The 21,465-nt window shown below is 38.2% G+C and overlaps 1 protein-coding gene and 1 long non-coding RNA gene across 2 annotated transcripts; both read left to right on the top strand.

Annotated features, from left to right (window-relative positions):
* The first annotated feature begins 627 nt into the window (after positions 1-627).
* LOC114519520 lies at positions 628-6,757 on the top strand. Its single transcript, XR_003686580.1, has 4 exons — positions 628-1,047; positions 1,449-2,213; positions 2,828-2,988; positions 3,073-6,757. It is a non-coding gene; the product is annotated as an uncharacterized LOC114519520 (long non-coding RNA).
* A 753-nt stretch (positions 6,758-7,510) lies between these two features.
* LOC114519508 (putative ankyrin repeat protein RF_0381) lies at positions 7,511-21,445 on the top strand. The gene is made up of 3 exons (XM_028539653.1): positions 7,511-7,619; positions 14,505-15,664; positions 20,317-21,445. Exons 2-3 carry the CDS (start codon positions 14,600-14,602, stop codon positions 21,178-21,180), a joined length of 1,929 nt encoding a protein of 642 aa, XP_028395454.1. The 5' UTR covers positions 7,511-7,619; positions 14,505-14,599; the 3' UTR covers positions 21,181-21,445.
* The last annotated feature ends 20 nt before the right edge of the window (positions 21,446-21,465 follow it).

Genomic DNA, 21,465 nt, shown 5'->3' with positions numbered 1-21,465 from the left:
AATAATTCATATTCATTATAATAATTCATTTTCCTCAGAGGGGTAAATACCGAACTAGACAGAGTCAGTACAAACCAGCCTAGCATAGCAATGTCTGTACTATATACAGGAATGATTCTCTCATTCCTGAAATTTTCGTGGATATTCTAAACACATAATGATCTCTATGTAATCCACTTATCATTGACATATCTGGTAAATGAGGCAAGATAAACTCAATAGTCAAACCTGTCTCATGTCATATAGACCTTTACGAAATGTCATAGTTTAGTGACAAAGTATGACTCTGATATACGATCGTGCAAACTCTGTTACTAGTTTACTTGCCTCGATAAGACATTCTGTCCACAAAGTCATTTAGGTCATAGACATATCCTTGATATATCTTGCACTTATTAAACTATTGGTCAGTTCTACCGGCCTCACGACGCGTAAAATATCGCTGGCAATGCAGACGAGGAAAGACATAGCAAATTATAGAATCACCACATTAATGATGGTGTTAAATTACATTCGAAGTCTACACTCTACAGTTGTTATGACGAAGTCTATAGCGTAAACAATACAACGAAACTCACTTTCAAACTACAATCCTGTGCATTGTTACGCCAACGGTTAATGAGTGAACAAAATTTAAATTTCCAAAGGGATTAGTGTCGTTATATGTTGACACAAGCTCATTCCGAAAGACAGTTCACGCTCATATCAATTTAACCGGACGAAGCTATCAGAAAATAATCACACATTACCTTGTTCTTTCGTGAATTTCTACAACTTTTTTGGATCAAGCTTTCAACGTTGGATTAGGGTTTTCATTCCATGGCGATGTAATCATTATCTCGTTTCTATAACAAGGAAATTAAAGAGAGAATTTATGTGAATACCTGAGAGCCATTTTGTTTCAAAGCAAGAATGTATTGTTTGGGATTTTGAATATTTGGAGCGCCATTTATTGTACAGGCTCGGAAGCAGCTACATGTCTATTTTACACATGGTTCATGTAATTATCGATCGTCGTGCGAAGTTTGAAAGCTGGTAAAACTACAGGTACTTTTAATTTAATAAATTTTAAGACCAAGCTAGGATTAATAACCAGCCGATGTAGAAACCGACTCTCAAATAGACATTCTCATATTGTAGAAACCGACTCTCAAATAGACATTCTCAAAATTCTCAAATATATTCCTAAATTGCAAGTTTTATCAAGCGAGGGATACTACATATATCACAAGTCATTTTTCTTTGGGGAAACGTAAACCTGAATTACACACATTAATCTTATTTCTTTTCTTATCTACGCGTGGTCATAATTCATTGTATTATAATAATTCATCCGTTGCTAAGCGCGTGAAATCGCCGCTGGAATTTTGCTAGCGGGGTGGAATCGAGACGACAGGAAACTACAAATTGCTTTTGGATAAAACTATAATACATTTCTAATCCTATAGCTTGAAGAATCGCAACGCTAAATCACAACTCGTTCGTTGCTATGCAGAGACAGCCTTCAGCAACACCGCCGCGGACGAACCATGGCCGGAGGAATTCGGATTCCGGATCGGCGGAAACGCGCCCGTTATAATAACGGATATATTTGAGGAATCGTACGCGCAGAAATCTGGCCTCAGGCCGGGCGATCAACTTCTGGAGGTAGACGGGGTGAACGTTCAGGGCTTGAGTAAGGAGGATGTGATCAGTCTGGCCCAGCAATCCACGAGGGTACCCCCCGCCCTGTGTGTTATCTCGAGGATAAGGAGTTTTACTCTCCGCAGGCGGAGGGGGACGTTTGGTTTTAAGGTCCGGGGAGGTGGGCCTGTTTTTGTATCACAATTGGAAGAACGTGGGCCAGCAAAGGTGGCGGGGATAAGACTTGGGAATATGTTGGTCGAGGTGAATAATACATCAGTGCGAGAAATGACGTATATTGAAGTGGAGAGGTTGATCAGTACCTCCGGGTCGCTGCTGCAGTTGGTTATGATTGCTGGGGTGAAGTCGATTGAGGAGATAGAGAAGCGTAATACGGCTTCAAGATTTCGTCGTGCGAGGGAATTCTTTCAAGAGATGAACTATTACTTGGTTGGAGAGGAAAAGAAAAGATCTCAACTCGTGAAATTGTTAAATAAATTCGCGAAAGACAAATCCGTAGAAACGCTAGCGAGAGGAATCATGAAACTTTTGGAAACACCGGTGCAAAAAAGACTCATTCCTACAATCAAGTACGTAATAATGCACCTAAGTTTCTGCCAAACATAGCAGACTTGCATTGGATACTTCATTGAGACAATAAAGCTCGCTATACAGTTACTTTAGTTCTCTAGGAAGAACAGTTTAGAACTGATAGAGCTATCCAGTATAAATAAAGTTCGTTTAGTTTAGGATTCCTCCTGTAGTAACACTGGATCAATAAGAGATGATCCTTACTGGACCTCTAGGAAGAACAGTTTAGAACTGATAGAGCTATCCAGTATAAATAAAGTTCGTTTAGTTTAGGATTCCTCCTGTAGTAACACTGGATCAATAAGAGATGATCCTTACTGGACCTCTAGGAAGAACAGTTTAGAACTGATAGAGCTATCCAGTATAAATAAAGTTCTTTTAGTTTAGGATTCCTCCTGTAGTAATACTGGATCAATAAGAGATGATCCTTACTGGACCTCTAGGAAAAACAGTTTAGAACTGATAGAGCTATCCAGTATAAATAAAGTTATTTAGGTTTCCTCCTGTTGTAACACTAGATCAATAAGAGATGATCCTTACTGGACCTCTACGAAGAACAATTAGCATCCTGTGTTAGATAAAAATGTTACAAATCATCATGTTGATATTTAAGGCAACTCATCCCAAGAGATAAAGAAAGATATTCACAGATATCTTACAAGAAAAGTTAGAAAACCAGAAAGCAAGTTTAAAACGAAGTGCATCGTTTGATGAAAAAACGAATATTCCCCCAGCACAACCAAAATCTCCTGTGACATCCGGATCAAAGTTCAGGTAATTTGGTTTCATGCTCGAAATCATCCCTAGTACCATTACCATAATCACCATCAGAACTCAACATGAACTCTACCATTCCAGAACATGGTCAAAAGGGAGTAAATCACCCACGAAACAAACTCCACCAACATCACCTCGTGGTAACACCATTTCATACCATCAAAGACCATCACCTGCGGTCTTACAGAACGATCTGGAGCAATCAAACTTTCAACGAAGTTACTCAACAACATTACTCATCATCAACTTATTCAGACCGCTACGCTCGATATGCAACATGGCGGATGCACTTGCTAAAGTTGATGGCACTAATTTGTTAGATAACACTCCAGATAAGTGGAGTGAAGAATCGATATGTAGCAATAATGCATACCTAAATGTCACATATGATGGTAAACGAATCAAATGGACAAATAACTACGAACTGTTGAAAGAATTCGTTGAAAATAATCTCAAAGAATCGGGCAAATGGACATCGCCAGGAGGTCAATCTCGGCGTTTCAAAAGCGAATTCACTGACCTGTGTTTCACATGGTACTATGGCAAACAGAAAACCGTATTATTTCAAGGCAAAGCGGGTGAACGTTTAAGACAAATTCTAGTTAACATTTGTAGCAGGAGGGCTTTGCGTCTTGATTTGGGTTGCACTGCTGACAAGTCATCGTCCACGCTAATGGAAGCCAAAGTAGTGGAAATGAATCACTCAGAAAATACATCAAGCTGTAAGTGTTCATGTGAAAGTATCCGGGCGGAATTGGATGATATGAAGTTAAACTATGAAATTTTACAATCGAGAACTGATGCCCTGCAAAGTCTGGCAAATGCAAATAAGATACTTGACCCGATAGACACATACTTAAACAATTTGATATCTTAACAATATCAGAAACGTGGCTAAATACAAGTGTATCGTCTGCTGAAGTAAAAATAGAAGGTTTCAATCTTTTAAGATTAGACCGCCTTCATAAACGAGGTGGAGGGGTGTGCACGTATGTTCGTAAAGAACTTAAAGCATCTGTCATAAAGTCTCTGTCTTCTATCTCTGAAGACAACTTCCACCAACAATGGATAAATGTTCAGTATAAAAAATCCAAATCGTTTTTAATCTGTGTAACTTACAGGCCACCTGACTGTTCCTTGAACTGTTTGGAAGACGCTCTTAAGCCAAACTATATGGAAGCTTTATTATTAAACAAACCAATCCTGATCCTAGAAGACCTAAATTGTGATGTATTGAAGAGTGGTTGCGCAGAGTATAAATCTCTTGAAAAATTTTTAAATGAAATGAACCTTACCCAAATCATCGAAACCGCAACGAGGATCACGAATTCAACTTGTTCATTGCTAGATGTCATCATAGTGTCGTCGAAGTCGTTAGTTAGCCGAAGTGGGGTATTAAACGCATCTATCAGCGACCATTTGCCAGTGTACGCGGAACTCAAACTTAAACCTCCTAGACAAGCCACAAGATATATCACTACGCGTAGCTACAAAAACTATGTACCTAATGACTTCTTCACCGATCTAGCTAGAAAGTCAGACTCCCTCTTATCCGTTTTGGAAGAGGAAGATGTAAATAACAAACTCGATCGCTTTAACCATGTTGTGCAATCAACACTAGATGTTCACGCACCGATTAAAACAATAGCGATTCGTAACCGACTTTGCCCTTTTATCACACAAAATCTTAGAAACCAAATGAAAGAGAGAGACCGATTACACCATCAATTCCTAATTACGCGTGACACTAAGGACTGGGAAAATTACAAGGTCTACCGAAATAATATTAAAAAAGCTCTCAGGAAGGCAGAAAATGAACATAATTCTAATGAAGTACAGCAACACAAAGATAACCCGAGGTCTATCTGAAAAATAATAAACCGTCTGGTACCATCAAAGAGCCAAGAGAGACAAATTTACACCAAAGATCACAAATCTATCGCAAACGAATTCAATCAATTTTTTTCATCAGTTGGTGAAAATGCTGCAAAGAAATCTATTCATCTAGCAGCTGCTAATAACATCGCTCTGCAGGAACCCTATGAAAAAGTTTATATACCGGAAAACGATCAATTTTCGTTTAGGGCGGTATCTTGTTATGAAGTTCGTCGAGTGGTGTTATCTTTACCTAACAATAAATCTCCCGGCCCAGATTTAATTAACCCAAAGATAATAAAAGACTGTCTTCCAGTGATTTTGGGTCCTCTTACGGATATTATTAACTGTTCTTTCCGAACTTCTACCTTTCCACTGGCATGGAAAAAGGCAGAGCTCATTCCTATACATAAAGAAGGTGATCATGAACTACCCTTTAATAACCGACCAGTGTCACTACTAGCAGTAGCGTCGAAAGTGTGTGAAAAATTAGCTCTTGAACAATTGAATTCCTATTTAATCAACTACAAGCGATTAACTCCCCACCAAAGTGGAAACAAAACACTCCATTCGACGGAAACATTAAATATTTTCACCACTGACTCAATCTTAGATGCCATGGACAAAAAGAAGCTTACAGCACTAGTGTTGCTGGATCTCTCAAAGGCGTTCGATAGTATAAATCACCAGAGGCTACTCCAAAAATTATTCAATGTCGGAGCTTCTAATTCCACAATAAATTGGTTTAGAAGTTACCTAACTGACCGCTCTCAAGTCACTCGTATTGATTCTACAATATCGGAGCCACTATTATTAACTCATGGGGTACCTCAGGGGGCCATTTTATCGCCACTGCTCTTCTGTATATACTTAAACGATTTACCCGCTACATCCTACAATGGCAATCTGGAATCATATGTAGATGATACAAAGTTACTGTTATCGTTTCCTCTATCAGAAGTTGACAACGCTGTAAAAAACTTGGAACAAGATCTACATATGATCGCGACTTGGTGCTGCGAAAACAGTCTTCTGGTCAACCCAGACAAAACTAAATTTATGATTCTTGGAACAAGACAGTTGATAAGAGAGCTCGATGTTAATATCTCGGTTCCTTTCATGGGAAAGCTTTTAGAACCTGTTGATTGGGCGAAAGATCTAGGAATGTTGATGGACAAACACCTAAGTTATGACAAACATATCTCTAAAGTAGTATCATCTTGCCTCCACAAATTGTGCCAGAGTTAAAAACAACTTCGATAAGAGCACACTCACCATGATAATATCCTCGTTAGTGATCAATAAAATGTTATATTAGTGTGGTCAAATACAACAAATGCTAACATGAAGAAACTTCAATCGGTTCAAAATTTTGCAAGTAAAATAATCACAGGATCTAAGAAATATGATCATGTAACCCCATTACTTAAAGATCTGGAGTGGCTGACTGTCGACAAATTGCTCTATTTCCGTGATGCGGTTATGACTTATAAATGCATGAACACTTTAGCGCCAAAATACCTCTGTGATATGTTCGAGAAGAGAACTTCTATTCATAATAGGTCAACTAGGTATTGCAACTTAGTACAAATACCCCGGTTCAAAACAAGGACAGGTCAACGGTCATTTGCGTATAGAGGAGCTGTGATTTGGAACAACCTAGATAGTAAACTGAAGGAATGCACATCACTTAAGACTTTTAAAACTCATTTGAAAGATCATTTACTGTCATTTTGGCCTGTTATCGACATTGTAAATACTATTAGCTTTTTAACATTCTATTAAACATAGTTTAGTTTTAATTGTAAATTATCCAGTATAATATAATTATTTCTTAAATATTGTAAATAGGTTCTGAAAAACCCTTCTGGGAGAAACTATTAAAATTATCTATCTATTGGTATTCTCCGCGGAGATCTCCTGATCCTGAACTCTACCTCGGTGAAGTTGATCAATCCGTCCAGAATCTGGCAGAAACGTTCAAATTCCAGGTACTATTAAAGCCCAACAGTACTCCTTTATCTTCTCTTTTACTGGCTTTTCAAATGCATGATATCAGATAACGCCAGTTTACACTTGCGATTTTGTGTGCGATTTTCCTCTTTTGACAGATGTGAATATATATCCTTAACACAAAGTGTGGTTGGTTCAGGTAGAACCTCAATATTACAGTCTGCAATATATTGTACAGTATTTGAAAGAAAGATTTCATAACTGAGGGGCTGTTCACATGAGCCAGATTACCAAGATGACTTTAAAAAAGCTGTTTGGACAATCGAGAACTAACTAAGCCTTTTGTCACAACGTCTTTAAAATTATTGGATTATATTTGTTCGTTGCGAGAACGATTTTGCTAGGGACTAACTGTAAATAGTCCAGATTTAATGGACGCTGTATCGCCTGCGACATGACTTATGCTGCATGGAAGGTGTTAAGATAGAGCTAGAAGCAGTAGAGACTCGATGATTGTTTTTATTTACACTTCTTTTGCTTACGAAGAGTAAAAAATATATAATTGAAGTACGTAGAAGCTTTGTGGTGTTATAAATGCTCCAGGTCTCTGGCTCCAGGTTTAATCTGTAACTCGAGCTGCAAAGCGGAAATTGGATCTTACTGGTTTATTGACTATTGTGAAATAGCACAGACGATAGTTGATTTTGATGACAAAGATTTTTATCCAATATATTTGTTTCGTTTTCGATGCTGTATCGAGAATCTTTATTATGATGTAGAACATAAACCATTGAAAGTCGGTAAGTAGATTATATAATCACAATGATTTGCTTCAGCACGGCAGAACTCAGAAGCGACTAGAAATCATGTTATGATCGAGACGAGTAGCAAATATTTGTGCAAGGTTTGTTTGTCGCATTCCGTGTGATTGCCACACTACACGAATATTATTATATCAGTGAATCAAGCATCGTTCATGTTAACCTTAGAGACCTATTTTTTATTTGAAGTAGAAGTATTTTGTTAAAGTAAGGTACCAGTATTGCATGCAATTATAAATGACGAATAAATAGAGATTACTTCATGGTTGGCGAGTGCGTACGATTTTTATGCACGCCGGAGTTGTGAAGGATCGCAAAACGAACGAGTGAGCGTAGCGAACGAGTTCATAGTAAAAATCGTACAAACGAGCCAACCATGAAGTAATTTGTTTATTAAATGTGTATAGAGATCAATTTGACAACGACACGCTTTTAATATACAAAAACACAGCGAGCAACAAAAATCGAAATTTTATGCATCAAAACATGTTTATTACCGTTCAATTTCTTTCTCCCGCTCGAAAGAGGCGAGATCTCGCTTAGCAGGATGAAAATATTCTCATATAAACGCTCCAAGCGGGCTGGCCCGGTTGCCGAGATAGAACCAATTTTTATAATTTTTGATATTTCTCAGCGTTACTAGTGTGAAGCTACCACAGGATTCACCACAGGATTCGCTCTTCCTCCGCGAACAACAAAATCGAACATATGCGAAGCTAGCACGATACTCATCCGCACTAAATTCGATACGTAAACACAATATATTATTTTTTATTTTGCCGTTAAAAACAGGCAGTATATCAATGAAACTGGTATCGATAGAAAGCTTAGATAACACAGATCCCGAATATGTAATTTTTATTCTGGCCCAAATTCGTCGTCGAATCTTACAGCTTCTAAAACGCAGACGTCTGCCAGCCTGAGATTCGAAATGGCGTATAATGATGTACGTTAAATGTCCGTGAAATACGAGCGAAGTACGCACCCAAAAACGGCTTCACATTCAATGAAACTGGTATCGATAGAAAGCTTACATAACACAGATTCCGAATATGTAATTTTTATTTTGGCCCAAATTCGTCGTCGAATCTTACAGCTTCTAAAACGCAGACGTCTGCCAGCCTGAGATTCGAAATCGCATATAATGATGTACGTTAAATGTCCGTGAAATACGAGCGAAGTACGCACCCAAAAACGGCTTCACATTCAATGAAACTGGTATCGATAGAAAGCTTACATAACACAGATTCCGAATATGTAATTTTTATTCTGGCCCAAATTCGTCGTCGAATCTTACAGCTTCTAAAACGCAGACGTCTGCCAGCCCGAGATTCGAAATGTCCGTGAAATACGAGCGAAGTACGCACCCAAAAACGGCTTCACATTCAATGAAACTGGTATCGATAGAAAGCTTACATAACACAGATTCCGAATATGTAATTTTTATCCTGGCCCAAATTCGTCATCGAATGTTACAGCTCTTGAAACGCAGACGTCTGCCAGCCTGACATTCGAAATGTCCGTGAAATAACCTTACGTCACAGACCGCGATATTAAACTGGATGGACGCTTTAGATTAAAACACAAATACCTTTGGGCTACCTAGGGAAATACGAGCGAAGTACGTACCCAAAAACGGGTTCGTCATGCTATATACGTAACAGCAGTGACCGGGCTGTCTGTGATGAAACTGCACTGTTATTTTTAGGGAGTTATTTTAACACCAAAAAAGGGGTCAAAAAAAAAGGTTCAAAATGAGTAGCTTTTTGGAGTAACAAATAACTCCAATTCTGGTGTTATAATTTAACACCGCTTTTGGAGTTAATTTAACAACGAACTACGGAAGTAGGGAGTAAACAATCAGGAGATTGGAGTTATGAGATTTACATGAACATTTCACAACAATTTGGTTGATGGGAGAGTTTAACTATTGCAATCTGAATCTTTTTTTCTGTTAAAGCAATCCACCATATTTGAAGGCTTTCGCACAGATATGTTTTTTAAAAAGCGTGTAGCATTGTTAGAATAAAGTTGTAGAATTTTAGATTTGGGCACAAAGCTAAAATATGCCAATTGTATTTTTTAATGTAAAATTCATCAAAATTCATGGCCTAGTCCCTATAAATCAGCAGAATTTTGTCAATTCAAAATCTCTCAAACATCATATAACCCTATACCCGTAACCGCACCTCAGCTATAGTTCGATTCCTGCCGGAGGACCTGGGTTGCACTTTTCGCAACGTCCCTTGTTTGTTCTTATATACAGTGGCGGCGCCAGGTTAAAATGAGGGGGGGGGCAATTAGGGGTCAAAGAATTGTTTTGGGGGGAAAGACTAGAAAAGTATTTAAAAGTTAAAAGAGTATTACACTACTTACGTAACATGAAAAGATCTGGGGGGCAAACAACACACCCCCGTAGCGCTCCCACTGCTTACATAAATATTGTAATACTCTGATCCTTCGCTCTACTCTATACTCTACATTCGCACTCCTTACTCGTATTCCGCATATTATAAAAAATTCCGACGGCATCACGAAAAACTCCCAAGGCATCGTATAAAATTCCGAAGGCCTATACATAAAATTCCGAAGGCCCTTACATAAATTTCTGAAGGCATCATAAAAAATTCTGAAGGCATCATATAAAATTCTGAAGGAATCATATAAAATTCTGAAGGCCCTTACATAAAATTCTGAAGGCATCATATAAAATTCTGAAGGAATCATATAAAATTCTGAAGGCCCTTACATAAAATTCTGAAGGCATCATATAAAATTCTGAAGGAATCATATAAAATTCTGAAGGCCCTTACATAAAATTCTGAAGGCATCATATAAAATTCTGAAGGCATCATATAAAATTCTGAAGGCATCAGATAGAATTTTGAAGGCATCATATAGAATTCTGAAGATATCATCTAAAAATCTGAAGGCATCATATAGAATTCTGAAGATATCATCTAAAAATCTGAAGGTATTATATAAAATTCTAAAGGCATATATTTATATTTATGGGCATGTCCCCTATGGGCCACCGTAGTACAATAAACATTTAACCGAAGCTTTATATTTACTTATTTATTTTTATTTATATTTATTAATGCAAGCTTTCTATCGATACCAGTTTCATCACAGACAGCCCGGTCACTGCTGTTACGTATATAGCATGACGTAACAGCAGTGACCGGGCTGCCTGTGGTTTCATTGAATGTGAACCCGTTTTTGGGTGCGTACTTCGCTCGTATTTCCCTAGTAGCCCAAAGGTATTTGTGTTTTAATCTAAAGCGTCCATCCAGTTTAATATCGCGGTCTGTGACGTAAGGTTATTTCACGGACATTTCGAAAGTCAGGCTGGCAGACGTCTGCGTTTCAGGAGCTGTAAGATTCGACGACGAATTTGGGCCAGGATAAAAATTACATATTCAAAATCTGTGTTATGTAAGCTTTCTATCGATACCAGTTTCATAAATTTTGAAGCCGTTTTTGGGTGCGTACTTCGCTCGTATTTCACGGACATTTCGAATCTCGGGCTGGCAGACGTCTGCGTTTTAGAAGCTGTAAGATTCGACGACGAATTTGGGCCAAAATAAAAATTACATATTCGGAATCTGTGTTATGTAAGCTTTCTATCGATACCAGTTTCATTGAATGTGAAGCCGTTTTTGGGTGCGTACTTCGCTCGTATTTCACGGACATTTAACGTACATCATTATACGCCATTTCGAATCTCAGGCTGGCAGACGTCTGCGTTTTAGAAGCTGTAAGATTCGACGACGAATTTGGGCCAGAATAAAAATTACATATTCGGGATCTGTGTTATCTAAGCTTTCTATCGATACCAGTTTCATTGATATACTGCCTGTTTTTAACGGCAAAATAAAAAATAATATATTGTGTTTACGTATCGAATTTAGTGCGGATGAATATCGTGCTAGCTTCGCATATGTTCGATTTTGTTGTTCTCGGAGGAAGAGCGAATCCTGTGGTGAATCCTGTGGTAGCTTCACACTAGTCTCAGCGTTTCTTCCCAATCAATAAATAAGGTTGACACTTACTTAAACTAGAAGTTACTATCGCAAGAGAAGTGCTGCCTCACAGGCATAGGGTATAGCCACAGAACACAAGCAAATAGAACTACAGCAGTAATCTTATTTCAAAATTTCAATCTTGTTTTCGGCTGGGGCACTACACCTTAACCGCCTTGATTCAAATGTGTGATACATGGTTTACAAATATGGACCAGGGAATGCTGACTGGAGTGGTTTTTCTCGATATTCGCAAGGCTTTTGACTCGGTGAATCATGATATTTTGCTTGAGAAACTGACATACTATGGGGTTTCCGAAGTTGAACTCCAATGGTTTCAATCATATTTAAAAAACCGATACCAGCAATGCTAAATTAATGTTTTTTTCTCAAAAAAAGGTAAAATAATATTGGGGGTTCCCCAAGGGTCAATACTTGGGCCCCTGATGTTTTTAATCGACATAAATGATTTCCCAAACTGCTTGAAATCGACAGTGCCCTGTCTATATGCAGATGATTCGCAAATATTCTCCTCATCATATGACTCTGTGGAGTTAGCGGAAAATTTAAATTCGGACTTGAGAAACATAACTGACTGGTTAAATGTAAACAAACTCCAGTCTCATTCCTCTAAAACCAAGTTTATTGTTATAGGCTCTAGATATAATCTAAGCTCTAAAGTTGGTAATCTACACTCTAGTGTCACTATGAACAACAAAACTCTGACATCTGTCACCTCCAACAAATGTCTGGGGATTGATCTTGATGAGAAGCTGGCCCGTGATATATATATATCGACGAATTATGTAAAAAAATATGTTCTGGTATAGGTGTCTTGAGAAGAATAAAATCTTTTGTCTCATTAGTTTCTCTTCTGACACTTTATAAATCTTTAATTCAGCCGTATTTTGATTACTGCTCTCCTTTGTGGGACACTTGTGTTAAGGTCTTAAGGCCGGCGCACACTAGAGCTATGTGCTTAGCAAAAAGTCATTCGTGGCCATTGGCGTAAGCCAGTTGCTCTCGTGTGCGGGCAACTTTTCCGGCGACTTTGGTCATTCATGCCACTTACGGCAAATATCTAGCATGTTTGATAATTTCTGCCTCGCGTGCCGAAATCTTCCCGTGTGCGGCAAACTGAAAGCTATCTGCTTATGGATTGTCTTAACAGCGCATGCGTAATATACGAAAGTAAACATCCAAGATAGCGGTGCAAACAAAGCAATACGAATTGGTGGCTGAGGTCATATTGGAAGACAAACTGGTTGATCTTTGGCCAGAATACAGGTGTTTACACGATATGAATTCGACAGATTTTAGAAACAGAGAGAAACGGGAATGCGCTATTGCAGAAAAAACTAGTAATCTTTCTCAAACAGGTAATATAATTAATAGCACTTGGATAACGGTGTTTAAAGCGGAAGTCTAGGCAAGTCCGACGCAACAGCAAGAAAAATAACAACACCTCTTCGTCTTCACTCCATCCATAAATTTGTTTTTGCAATCTGTCCGCCATCATGGATGTTTACTTTCGTATATTACGCATGCGCTGTTAAGACAATCCATAAGCAGATAGCTTTCTGTTAGCCGCACACGGAAAGATTTCGGCACGCGAGGCAGAAAGGTGGCACGAATGACCAAAGTCGCCCTAGCCTACGCGTAGACTCAACTTAAGTTATAAGTAGAGTCTACGCATCAGCGTTAAAAAGCTTGTTCAATCACGTGGATCTCCCCACAAATATGGGGAACGCTTGTGATTGGTCAGTATCCTGAATATTTATCAACTGACCAATCACAAGCGTTCCCCACATTTGTGGGGAAATCCACGTGATTGAACAAGCTTTTTAACGCTGATGCGTAGACTCTACTTATAACTAAGTTGAGTCTACGCGTTGGCTAAAGTCGCCCGCACACGAGAGCAACTGGCTTACACCAATGGCCACGAATGACTTTTTGCTAAGCACATAGCTCTAGTGTGCGCCGGCCTTTAAAGGACAAATTGCAGGTGCTCAGAAACCGTGCGGTTAAAGTGATTACTGGTGCAAATTACGATGTTAGTCCCAGCATGATATTGCAAAAATTAAATTTAGACACTCTTAATGTCAGACGTGCTAAATTGAAGAGTGTTCTGTTGTATAAGGTCCTCAATGGACTTTCAGCTCCGACTAAGAATTTTATAAAACTCCGAGATTTGGAAGGCTACTATTATCTGCGAAATTATGACACTGATTTAAAATTACCAAAACCAAGAACCAATTTTTTGAAACGCAATTTCAAATACAGTGCGTCAAGTATGTGGAATAGTCTTCCGACAGAAGCAAAAAAAGCTACCTCAGTTAGGCACTTCAAGCGTTCAATCCTTACATTTAATCTGTAATATAGAATAATTCATTAGTCTTTCATACATTTATCTCTATTCTTGTAAATATTGTACTATTTTCAATTTTTCTTTGTATTATTCACACGCCCCTCCTGGAAATAAACTATTATTAAAGTTGAGTGGGGCTAGCGTGTTTTAAATAAAGTGGTGTATGTATGTATGTATGTATATGTATAGTTTTGAACACTACATGATTAAAAACGAACAAACGGTGGCAACGTACTTTAATAGATGCTGATACTAATGTGATATGAACTTTAAACGCAAAGCCAATAAAGGCGTTGTAAATAACTCTATCCCGGCAAGCGGGATGGAATGCTCTCATATAAACATAGGACAAGTTTATCCCGTTTACCGCGCTGTCTCGCTTAGAAACGATAGAAAAAATAAATTCTTCACGGCTCAAGAACCCCTCGAAATTAAATTGTCTTATTTTTACATTCTTAACGTTTATAATAGGAATTGATAAGAAGCAAGAAGCAAGCGGAAGTACAAGTGTCTGTGAATATGATCCAAAACATCTTCGAGACGATGAAATAACTTCTCAGAGTCCAATGCAGTCATTAGCAATTGTGAAGTTTTTGGTTGAATATTGTGGTGCTGATGTAAATTGTAAATGTGAGTTGGGAAAAACTGCTTTACATCATGCTGTTGATGTTGGTGAAACAGACATTGTCAAATATCTTGTTGAACGATGTGGCGCTCATGTAAATGACCGGGATAAAATAGGGTTGACAGCGCTGAACTATGCTGTTAGTACAGGTAGGCCGGAAATGGTTAAATATCTTGTTGAACATGGCGCTGACGTAAATCGCGAGGATAATGACGGATGGACAGTGCTACGATATGCTGCTAATAAAGGTAAACTTGAAATGGTAAAATACTTTGTTGAACATGGCGCTGATGTAAATGGAAAGGATACATACGGGTGGACAGTGCTGCAATATGCTGCTAATAAAGGTAAACTTGAAGTGGTAAAATACTTTGTTGAACATGGTGCTGATGTAAATGACAAGAATACTAACGGGTTGACAGTGCTGCACTTCGCTGTCACTAAAGGTAGGCTAGAAATGGTAAAATATCTCGTTGAACATGGCGCTGATGTAAATGGCAAGGATGCTAACGGATTGACAGTGCTGCACTCTGCAGTTACTGAAGGTATGTTAGAACTGGTTAAATATCTTGTTGAACATGGCGCTGATGTAAATGGCAAAGATGCTAACGGATTGACAGTGCTGCACACTGCTGTTACTAAAGGTAAGCTAAAAATTGTGAAATATCTTGTTGAACATGGCGCGGATGTAATTGGCAAAATTTACATCGGCGGGCGGACAATCCTGGAAAGGTTAGCTAAACGAATGGTTGTTAGAAGTCTTGGCATTGAAATAATGAAGATGGCTGTTGTAAACAATTCAGTTGCTTTGATCAATCTTCTGTTGGAAAAGAACATCGCTGTGTGGAGAGCTGGAACATTTCTTGTTAAAGGAAAGCAAATGAGTCTTCTTGAAATGAGTATTCACCTTGGTCATGATGAAATTACAACTATCCTCAAAAGGTCCGTAAATCATCGCGAGAAGATTCAAATGTTGAAAACAATGAATTGCAACCAGTTAGAAGAGGTAAATATTTTTTAAACATATATGAAGTTATCTCAGTGAGGAGTTTAGGCGGTAACCAAGGTTAATGTAGGAAGTTTACGATCCACGACGTGGTGGCACGACAACGCGCATTTGGATCACTGAGCTATATTAAATTCCTGGAGGACCGGCTCGTCATTTTTCGGTAACTTCGCCATAGAGATTATAAATAACACTAGAGGAGGCATTGGTATCGGAAACATCAGTCGAAAAAGGGAGCGCGATAATGGGGGGCAAATTCTAGTCCCGGATGCTAAGCCAAGCGCTGATTGGCTAGATCAATGCCTCCTTAGCAACCACGTTAGCAACAACTAAAATTTGTATTAAAAAAATTATATTCGTTTTCTAGGTCGCTTTGCCGATTTTTTAAGGAAAAACAGTGTTTTTTTGAATTGTTTTTACTACCTTAGACATCCTAAGATGATATTTTAGGGAAAAAATCAGTTAGAAATAAAAAAAACTCGTTAAAAACGCCATATTTTGGCCTCGGACATCGTGAATGAGTGAACATCCGGGACTTGAATTTGCTCCCCATTAACGCGCTCCCCAATTTCTCCTCGATGACCCCTCTAGTGTTATTTATAATCTCTATGAACTTCGCCGCCATCTTTTTGTCGGCGGGCTTCACCCTTCTGCGCAACCGCAGAAGCTCTGCTGACGCCACATGGTTCCTTTTGGCCATGGTAGTTACCACTGACCGGGCTCAATTCTGAGCCCGCTACAGCAGCATTCTCCCTCCTGGATTTTGTAAACAACAGGTTCTCCCCCCCAGTTTTTATGAATTTTTTTGCCGTGAAATCTTGTTGTTTTGTTTTTTTGATATATTTTTCAGCCTGGCCTGCAATAAAGTGCATTTTTTAAGATGAATACAAGTCGTAGACGCTGTTTTTGCCAATGCGAGAACAAATATATATTAAAACGTCAAAAAAATGTGGACAAAACTAAAGATTTTAATACTGACAATAACTGACAGGTTTATTTTTTATTTTTTTAATCATATTTTCATTATTTATCCATTCCTATATGAAATTTAACAAATGCTTGAACTTTTTGGCACTATTGTCGGATATTGTGAGGACAACTGGATATTTATGGACATCAGTTAAGCCCTGGTCAAACGAGAATGATAGTTGATGAGAGTTGCAACTCTCGCTTGCGTTTGACCGCGAACTCTCATACACTCTCGTGCACTCTCATCAACTCTCATCGACTTTGTCTTTGAACTGATTCAAATTTTGATGAGAGTTGATGAGAGTTTGGGCGCGTTTGATCGGTCATGAGAGTTGATGAGAGTTGCAAAACCGCCAGCGGTTTGCATTTTTTTTGCAAAAAAAAAAGAAATCTTCTGAAAACAACGGGCAGAAACAAAAAATAGCAAAACGTAGTGGAGTAATGACGAAATTAATGCGCGCGGTAATCAACTCTCGTTCTCAACTCTCATTAACTCTCATTCTCGTTTGACCGTCGCATCGAGAGTTTGGAAAACTCTCGTGCGAACTCTCGCTTCTCAACTCTCATGAACTATCATTCTCGTTTGACCAGGGCTTTAGGCTTTTCTGAACCCTTAACTGCAGAAATAATATCAAAAGTTTGCAATTATTAATGATGTTCTCTTGAATGTCTTCAGGACTTTATATCTATGCTGACTAATCTTGCTAACTATGCATAATCCAAAGGATAAGAGGCCAAAGCTCAGGCAAGATGCTGGGCAGCTGACTAATGCTAAGTGCAGCTTGTACCTCAATGGGCTATAAAAGTTTTCAATATTGTCTAATTAGACCCCTGGCCATAGTAATGAATAATATTAATCCCTCCTTAGACTCCATTACTTCTGATTAGCCTGATGAACATAGCCCCTTGGAAGTTAATACCATTAACAGAAAATTATAAAAGTGGGTGCAGATTGAAGACACACTGCTCAGTCAATGCATGTTTATATTTATTTTTTTCATAAATATAACAATTGTTATAAATACACCAGCCAACAACAAAATCAGTGAACATGGTAAGAATAACAATGCACATTCATAACAATGTGTATAACGTGCTGTATTCATCTCAGTTCAATGTTCCAGCAATTTGCATGCTAGCCACCTTAATTTCATAGCATCATAACTTCATCCTAAAAAATAAAAATGGAGATCTGATCAAGATTTATTCACAAGGTGCAAAAAGCTAAAAAATCAATTATGAGCCATATGGTAATTGATAAATTGACTTTGGATTTGACAAGGCAAACAAGTTAATATATTATCTAGGCTTTATCATTCAGTGTCAATGATTGAAATTTTACACTGTTTACAGCAAAAATCTTATTACTTTGTATCAGCACCCCACTAAGCACTTTTGTCAGTCAGATTTTGTTAATTGATGATGGCATTTAGTAGACTGACTGGGGGAAAGGTTCACCTATAAACATTGATATTTGCTATCATGAAAACAACATAGACCAAACTCAAAAGATTGACACTGCCAGAAATTTAATCCCTTCCCCACACAAGTCAAGAAAAATGATAAAGTTTGGGTGCATATGTACCAAAGGGTCGAAAATAGTATATTTGCTGTTTGTACTATAAGTTCTGATGGATTTATTGGCTCAGAACCTTTGGTAATCAGTTTATACTATAGTCCAAAGGCAAAAAACAAAATTGTTATAAACATCGGCTTACCTGGATGCTATGAAATATCAGCTAAATGAGAAAAAAACTCTACCGATAAGTGAACTAAGCCATTCACAACGTCAGACGTAGGGCACGAAGTTACGTCTCCTTTCCATTTGTTGAACAGGGAAAAAGAGGAACACTTTTATCCTTTTTATATGAAATACAAAAAAAATATATACCGAAAGCCGAAATTATTTTCATAAAAACCAGGAGGGAGATGGACACACCTTGTATCGCGGTATGTCAGTGGTAACTACCATGAGCAAAAGGAACCATGTGGCGTCAACAGCTGGGAATTTGTTGCGCATGCGCTAGTTCGGCTTGCGTGTACCCCACGAATATATTTCGCGCACCACACGGCGGGACCTTTAAATATATAAACAAAAACATGGTAGCCAAACTTTCTTTCCGTATTTTGCTTGTTTTTAATGCCATCAAAAATAAAAAGGAATAAAAAGGGATAAATTTTGTGCCGTGTGTTGCAAATGCTGCCAAAAAAATTAAATGCTGCAAGAAGTAGCCTTCCGCAAAGCACATTTTTGGAGAGTTGCTTTGGTCTTCGCTTGACGACGATGTACAGACACAAAGATTATATGCGAAATCACACTTATGAGGGCAATTTATAATTAAAAACGAACGATTTTGAAATTTTTCTTTCTACACCTCCAGGGAATTCAAAAGTACAATTAGAATTTTGGAGATTTCGGCTAATTTTCTTTTAATCTGGTCGAGTAGGGACCACGCGTAAATACAGAATGGGACGGAAAAATACAAGGACATACTTTTAGAATATTTCTTGCTCGACGGAACGTAACGGGGCTGACTTTTCTGTACAACAATTATTAAATTGGTGCCAAGGAATATAGCAAAAGATGTTCGTATTTCTTCAAATAGTTTCCTGATTTTTTAGCTGAACACCTCAACCGGTAAAAGCACACAAATACTCACTACATCAAGTACAATCCACGATTTCATTGGGAAGGGCAATTTTCACATCAACAAAATGCTGTTCATCTTAAACAACAAACAATGTGGATGCCAAATTTAGTGCAAAAAGTTTGGAGATTTCCTTGAGATTTCGAGCTATCCGGCTTGCTCAATAAATACCCGTGACTCAGGTTTACAAACTTCACAGCTGCTTAGGCATATGTTCCCGTAAAAATGCGGAATTATCCGGGGAAATATCAACGAGAAGTGAAACTAAAGGTTGTAAGAAACATATTACGTACTTTTTTCTCGTTTTAGAAGTCAACGTTGGGGTGAGAGACTTTGCTCAAACTCACGCGCGCCAATATTGTGTTCAAGCCATCGGTCTACTTTGCCGCATTTGAATGTACTTATCACTCGCCCATATTCAGTCCAAGCCATTTGAAAATTATATAATACAATTTATGTAATTACAATTTATATAATATGTAAATTTAGACCGCTTTAGCATGAGAGTTTCCATGCCATTCACAAATAAACACAGCAGTTTGAAAAATACAACCGCTCGTCGAAGCCATGGAATCTTTGTCGGCAACATTTAACCAAAATCCACTGTTAAAAAGTCCATTTTTAACAGCAGAAGCAATGTCCGTGAGCTAATAAGGAGCTTCCATACTTTAAACTTTTCGATCATTGCCGAAAAAAGTTCAGATCTCCATAAAACTTTCGCTTTGTAAATTTCGTTCAAAATTCGAATTCGAATAAACATGCGGCTATGTGCCAGCGATTTTTTGCACAGCGACAACAAATTTCCCAGCTGTTTGTGGCGTCAGCAAAGCTCAAAATCCGCCATCATCATCCTCCAGGAATTTAATATAGCTCAGTGATTTGGATTCGTCCCCGTCTAACCAGGCTCGTGTGATGTGTAAATACTGTTACAGATTTATTGCCTTCGTTTATTTAAACACTCGAATGCTTTTTCTTGTTTTTTTCTTCTCACCACAGAAAATCTATTGTTTTTTAATTATAATTTTCTCCCCATAGGTTGAAACACCGATGCAGGCTTTTGTCGCAAAGAATCAATTCAAAATTGGTGCTGGTGGTTTTTCTTCCGTCTATGTTGGTCTCATGAAGGATGGAAGTGAAGTTGCTGTTAAGAGAATTTTGGTACAAAGTGAAGATGAAACAGTTGAAAATGAAAAGGAAATCTTGAGTCTCATTGAAACAAACTCTCCATTTATAGTGAAATATCGACATTGTCACCGTGACGATACCTTCATGTATCTTATTGTTGATCTTTGCGAAGAAACCTTGAGGGAACTTGTTCAAGCATGCTGTAATGAACATCTAAAAGAGCATGGTCCACGAATGATTAAGGAAATTCTATCCGGACTAGAATTTCTTCATGGTAAAGGAATATTGCACAGAGATCTAAAACCATCAAACGTCCTGGTTGATATCGAAGGTCGCATGAAATTGGCCGACTTTGGAATAAGCCGGGTTCTAAATGAAGATGAAACGACAGTTGAAACTGATGCTAAAGGTACTCGCGGATGGATGCCACCGGAAGTAATTGAGGCAATAGTTAAAAAAGAAAAAAGTCGTTTCAAAAGAAAATCAGATGTCCACGTCGCGGGTATGATTGCTTTCTTCATCTTAACGAAAGGTGAACATCCTTTTGGTTCTTCGTTAGAACGAATGAAAAATAATTTAGAAGATAATCCTGTCAATTTGGAGAAACTTCGTGACCCCGAAGCTCGTAAGTTTGTGTTGTCGCTGATTAGTCACAAGATTGATGAGAGACCTTATGCTGACGAAGCATTGAGGAGCTTTTTTTTCTACTTGACAAAAAAGACACACCGAAGACATGGAAGGCCACGACCACCTTTGAAATCTGAACGTAAATAAAAAGAATTGTGGAATTTGCCATTTCATATTCCTCAATATAAAACCAGGCTTCGTTTCTGTTGTTGAAGAGTTAATCAGCGTTTATCGTATGGATTGGCGAAATAACACAATCACGTTGATCTCAACAGAACCATTCGATGGTTGTAAACGTCCACGTGAATACGTAAACATCCTCGTATAAACGTGCCAACTATGAAGTAATTTGTTTATTAAATATGTATAGAGATCAATTTGATAACGACACGCTTTTAATATACAAAAACACAGCGAGCAACAAAAAAACGA

Source organism: Dendronephthya gigantea, unplaced genomic scaffold (assembly GCF_004324835.1).
Source record: "Dendronephthya gigantea isolate DGI-Jeju-01 unplaced genomic scaffold, DenGig_1.0 000013F, whole genome shotgun sequence".
Lineage (NCBI taxonomy): Eukaryota > Metazoa > Cnidaria > Anthozoa > Malacalcyonacea > Nephtheidae > Dendronephthya > Dendronephthya gigantea.
The sequence above is the reverse complement of the archived record's forward strand: the minus strand, read 5'-3'. Positions and strand labels throughout refer to the sequence as shown.

What these genes read in the sequence shown, in the direction of transcription:
- LOC114519508 (XM_028539653.1), top strand. Translation starts at nt 14,600, where the DNA reads ATGCAGTCATTAGCAATTGTGAAGTTTTTGGTTGAATATTGTGGTGCT. An exon ending in ATTGCAACCAGTTAGAAGAG is followed by an intron (nt 15,665 to 20,316) that starts GTAAATATTTTT and finishes TTCTCCCCATAG; the next exon opens with GTTGAAACACCGATGCAGGC.